Source organism: Schistocerca cancellata, chromosome 5 (assembly GCF_023864275.1).
Source record: "Schistocerca cancellata isolate TAMUIC-IGC-003103 chromosome 5, iqSchCanc2.1, whole genome shotgun sequence".
Lineage (NCBI taxonomy): Eukaryota > Metazoa > Arthropoda > Insecta > Orthoptera > Acrididae > Schistocerca > Schistocerca cancellata.
The window spans coordinates 128,708,560-128,714,559 of record NC_064630.1 but is presented as its reverse complement, the minus strand read 5'-3'; the positions used below and the strand labels follow the sequence as shown (position 1 = coordinate 128,714,559).

Genomic DNA, 6,000 nt, shown 5'->3' with positions numbered 1-6,000 from the left:
AATTTACGTCTTCTACTTTCCTGCTTAATAAATTAATTTTATTCAGCCAATGATATTTTTATTTTTGATCCAAGACTGCCTGAAAATCCTCGAGATGATGTGTCACACACATGAATTTTCTGAAGCAATATTGACACAATGTAACGAGACACGTACGTATCAATTGCTTGTGGTTTGTACACTAACATTTCTACTAATAACAATTGGCCTACAAAAATGTGTAAAGTAAGAGATTTATATCTTCAGAGATCAGCATGCCTTATGAAACGAATTGTATTATTAGCTTTTAAAAGTTATCTTAAACAAGTTTTAAAACTAGTTTCAAGCATGCTCTACATACTTTCCCGCAAATTATCGCGGAGAAGCGACACGTTTCTCCTTAAATATTGTCTGATGCTTATGACAGGCAGAACATTCGTTGGAAAACATTGCTTTACGTACCAGAGTGACTTTCATCGGTACTTGCGGGACCATACTCTCCCCATGTCACCGACAATGAAGTCAACGTTCGTCCACCGCACTAGATATCGACACTTCAGTACACATGATCTTCCTTTCATTGGCCCAGTTCTAATTCGGATCTTTAGTGGACACGTTTTTGTGATACATTGCTTTACTCCAGACGTAACAGGGATTTTTTTTTAGTTTTATTAAACACCTGGTGCAATGATAAGGGTGTGGTTGCAATTGCTTATTGGATAAGACATGAAATGAAGCAAAAGAATACAAATTGATATCACAGATGTCTCGGAACCTGAATCGTTGGCGTATAAGCTCCTAAGCACCTCCTAAGCTCGCATGTTGTGATTAGTTGTACACCTGACGGCGCTAGATACCTACATGACAGAAACTACACACAACGTAAGTAGTGCTGTGTTGAGTAGTGTTCGGAACCGAAAGCCACTCCCACAACTTCCAAGTTTCATTGGACACCGTGGTACGATGGCAGCATTCGCAGTGTGCACATTTGTAACGTAGAGATTTCCAGCATATCGTCTCCTCAGAGCTGCAGCTTAGAACCAGCCGTAGTCCACAGGCAGTCGCACTTCCTCCATTAGTTTAAATTGGCAATAACATGTCCACTTAAACAGTATGGGTAGCGTAACAAGAATGACACAGTTGTGAAGCTGAAATAGTCTTCAGGTTAATGTCCTCGCGGTAGATAGTAGGAAGGGAAGGAGTTCCCTGACATGAGAGTAACTAATATTTTCTGACGAAACATCAGTTCCATTAAATGGGATCTTTTGTTGTTAGAAAATAAAAGAAGTAATGTTCTGACTACCATAAAAACGAAGAAAATTGTTCAATTGTGTGAAATCTTACGGGACTTAACTGCTAAGGTCATCAGTCCCTAAGCTTACACACTACTTAATCTAAACTATCCTAAGGACAAACACACACGCTCATGCCCGAGGGAGGACTCGAACCTCCGCCGGGACCAGCCGCACAGTCCATGACTGCAGTGCCCTCGACTGTTCGGCTAATCCCGCGCGGCAAACGAAGAAAAATAATGGACACATACTGCATAAGAGCTTTATGAGACCTGGTGGTCACGTTCTGCGCTCATAACAGAACTCTCGACTTGGCCACAAAATACTTATTTATTCCTTATGCGTTCTGGCGTTTCGCCATTTTCAAAGCAAAAGACAGTGTGCGCTTATTCTTAGCAAGAGTAAGGTAAATGTGATACTTTGCATCACTAGTGTTCTGTTTCTTTGACAATTTCTAAATTCCGAAACGGGTAAGGAGGAAATAAAATAAATGGTTTGTTTGCAAGGCGAGAGTTTCGTTATAAAAGAAAACAAAGTATTCACTGTTAACACCAGGACTGCAACTTTCGTCGCTTCTGTTGCGTAGCACTGATTTCTTGCTCGTTTTGTCGAAACGTTGCCTGTGATTGTTCCGTTTCTACTTCGCAATGTTTCTATCTTAGTTTAGGGTTTCTCTGGTAGAACAGTTACTGAGGACAATCTATCACTCTCTCTGAAAAATCATCCTGTATTCCTACTCACAAAAAGTCCAACTTGTGCTTCTGATTCTCGGAAACGCCTGTGCAAACTTTCTGGGCTCTCTGAAGAAGCTTACGATATTCTCTGGTGATATCCAACTTTGTTGCTCTGACACAGCATTCGAGCTTCTCAAGAAATTATGTCGAATTACCACATCTTCTGAAGAGTACTTCACGTTTGTTAAATAACTATTAATATCTTTTTCTCTAAATTTTGTGGCTCGATTGTCAGAAGTTCCCTCCAGGAAAGTTCAGCTAAACGAACAAATCGTGCAGTGTGCGTCAATGTCGCTTTCAATCTGTCACCTTTTTACGCATCTACTCTTCATCTTAGAGAAATTTCAATTGATACAGCGCAGCTTTTTCTTCTTCCTTTTCTTTATTTTCTTTTCTTTGTTCACTGAAAGTGCCGTGTCTTTCAGACGAAATACAGAAAACGTCGATATTTTATGTAATCTGTGTATTTCTCCGGAGTCCACCCACCTTGTTCTAAGAACTGACTTACTCTCGCCAGTCTTTCCTATTTTTGTTTTATCAAGTACTTGAAGGTGAACCGACTGTAACGTTCTGATTGTAAAGAAATTGTATTTTCTAAATTCAGCTTCCAAGATGGCGTTCTTCTTGTAAAACAATTTATGTCGAAAGAGCATATACTTTCCACTTCAGTGCTCCGCAAGTATAAAATTTCACAATCTCCGTTTCAGGTTGATGTCAGCCTCTCCGTTTTCGTTTTATGTTTATGTTCATTGTATTTTTTATGCGGATTGAGGTATAGTTAACATGGCGCTGGAGAAAGCACTACAGAGAAACTGGTATGTACAAGGGAGCTTACTGTGGGTGTTGGGTGTAGTAGCGGGGAGGAAGAAAGGGAAAGATATACGGCAGCATAAAACCATCCGAAAGAGTGCCCAACGGATCGAATGTCTTGTATATCGATGAGAAGATGTGAAGGAAACACTTCACACACACACACACACATACACACATACACACAGCCTGTTGTAACAACGCATACGTCTCAGTTTTACAAGGCTTCCTATGTTGCAGCACTGGATAACTGTTGATTAAGTTTGAAACCAGAATTGTAAGCACACAGATAAATGTAATTAACCGCAGGAGACATCACACTAATCCGTAAAACTCAGCTTACAACCTTTATAATAGCCTCAATCAGTTATTAAGAAAGTGTCTGTAGGCACATCAAACACAGACGTGGTCGGCCTGTACGCTTTTGTGCTGTAAGTGTCCCTCACGTTTTCACTTCACTATCACGTAGGAAACAGTGGACCTAGGGATGTCAGGAGTGTGGAAATCACGCGTACAGACGTATGACACAAGTGACACCCAATCACGAGTTCGACAGACTGCGGGACGAACGTCGAATCTACAGTAGGCCGTCGCTGCACCCGACATTTTGCATCAATTGGAAAGAAGTAAAATTGCGAGTCCTTCAAGCTAACTGCAGGCAGCTGTTCTCCAGTTTCCCCGTGGTTTGTCCCGTTAAAGACGTGCAGCTTCATGTGGCACCGAGAGGAATGGCATTTTGCGCGGTACCCGCCTCCAGATGTCCATTGCACGCAGCTCTTTTTGCGATGTTGACAGCGATTCGTGTCGACGTAGAAACCAATCATCATTGAGTAGGCGTGAAACTGGTCTCAGTCCCCGTGGATTTGCTGATGTTAACTATCACTGTTATTATTCCATTTTACATGAGTGCCAGTAATATACTATTCTTTGTAGAATCATTCGATAGTCCGCGTTGCTACACCGATAAATCCAGCAGGTTCATTCATGATGTGGTCTTGGGAACGTCCTAACGCGATGACTACTTTCTTCCAAGTCATCTGCGTTGATTCTGTAACACTGGCGGGCACATACACACCACTTCAAGTTCGTGACTCACCGGTGGAGTGTCACATGATCGTCGTATGGAATCAGTTCCGAAATTACCAGTGTGCTCTTTTAAGGAGGTGATACTACACTATGTGATCAAAAGTATCCGGACACCTGGCTGAAAATGACTTACAGGTTCGTGGCGCCCTCCATCGGTAATGGTGGAATCCTGTACACATCCTATACACATTACGACCCTCTTCAACTTTGGGCGGTCTCTGTCAGTCAATAGAAGAGGTCGGCCTGGACGCTTTTGTGCTGTACGTGTCTCATCATGGTTCCACTTCAATATCACATCGGAAACAGAGGACCTAGGGATGCTTAGGAGCGTGGAAGTCTGGCGTACAGACGTATGGCACAAGTGGCACCCAATCGCCTGACCACGTTCGAAGTCTGAGTTCCGCGGAGCGCCCCATTCTGCTCCCTCTAGTCGCTGATATGGAGTATCTGGCAGCAGGTGGCAGCACAATGCACCTAATATGAAAAAAGTATGGTTTTTGGGATGTCCGAATGCTTTTGATCACATACTGTATTTTGTCCGGCGACTTATAAATTAAACACTGATAGTAGTCGACCTACGAGCAACATAAAATAAGAAAAAGAAATTGCTACGTTAGTTACAGCATCCACGAAAATACACTACCGCCCATTACATTTGCTACACCACGATGATGACGTGCTACAGACGCGAAATTTAACCGACAGGAAGAAAATGCTGTGATATTCAAATGCTTTACAGAGCATTCACACAAGGTTGGCCCCGGTGGCGACACCTGCAACATGTTGACATGAGGAAAGTTTACAACCGATTTCTCATACACAAACAGCAGTTGACCGGCGTTGGCTGGTGAAACGTTGTTGTGATGCCTCATGTAAGGAGGAGAAATGCGTACCATCACGTTTCCGAGTTTGATAAAGGTCGGATTGTAGCCTATTGCGATTGCGGGTTATCGTATCGCGACATTGCTGCTCGCGTTGATCGAGATCCAATGACTGTTAGCAGAATATAGAATCAGTGGATTCAGGAGGGTAATACGGAACGCCGTGCTGGATCCCAACGGCCTCGTATCACTAGCAGTCGAGATGACAGGCATCTTATCCGCATGGCTGTAACGGATCGTGCAGCCACGTCTCGATCCCTGAGTTAACAGATGGGGACGTTTGCAAGACAGCAACCATCTGAACGAACAGTTCGACGACGTTGGCAGCAGCATGGACTATCAGCTCGGAGACCATGCCTGCGGTTACCCTTGACGCTGCATCACAGGCAGGAGCGCCTGCGATCGTGTCCTCAAAGACGAACCTGGGTGCACGAATGGCAAAACGTTATTTTTTCGGATGAATCCAGGATCTGTTTACAGCATCATGATGGTCGCATCCGTGTTTGGCGACATCGCGGTGAACGCACATTGGGAAGCGTGTATTCGTCATCGCCATACTGGTGTATCACCCGGCGTGATGGTACAGGGTGCCATTGGTTACACGCCTCGGTCACCGGTGCCTCTTGTTCGCATTGACGGCACTTTGAACAGTGGACGTTACATTTCAGATGTGTTACGACCCGTGACTCTACCCTATAGTAAATATTAAGAAACAATTGCGACCACGTACAGGAACCAATACCAACTGGAAAACACAATATTTTCCTCGACCCATGATTCCGAAACAGCCCTGAAATCTCACGCACTTGGAGGAACCATGGCTGAGTGTGGAGGGGTGACGAGCTGTCTCTCAGAACCACCGATGATGCCTCTACATTGCTCCTGGGACACCAGTGGCGAGAAGGGTATGTCGGAGGGTAAAAATACCAGTACATGGACAGCAATTAGCCGAGATCCTGGGAAACTGGTGATCGACAGCATGTGGGCCTCGCCAGGCTGGAGGCTACAGGTGCTACATCATGCTATATGTGGATGTGGATGCGCAGCCTCCACGTGGTTCCCCGTGGGCACCCAAAAGGATGGCTAAAGGCGCTCTTCAAATGGAAGGTCCATTCCCCCACAAAGGTGGTAGTTTTTCCGAGCTGGTTCCCTTCATTGTGGTCGAGTTGGGTAGTGGATGCATGGGTTGGACTTGAAAGGAGATCAGAAGATCGGGGA

The 6,000-nt window shown here is 44.3% G+C and overlaps 1 protein-coding gene across 1 annotated transcript in view; it reads left to right on the top strand.

The window, feature by feature from the left end:
- The first annotated feature begins 5,599 nt into the window (after positions 1-5,599).
- The window catches only part of LOC126188395 (odorant receptor Or2-like), a 60,467-nt gene continuing 60,066 nt past the window's right edge, over positions 5,600-6,000 (top strand). Inside the window, exon 1 of the mRNA XM_049929996.1 lies at positions 5,600-5,687. Coding sequence (XP_049785953.1) covers positions 5,600-5,687 — 88 coding nt within the window. The remainder of the gene's footprint in view (positions 5,688-6,000) is intronic.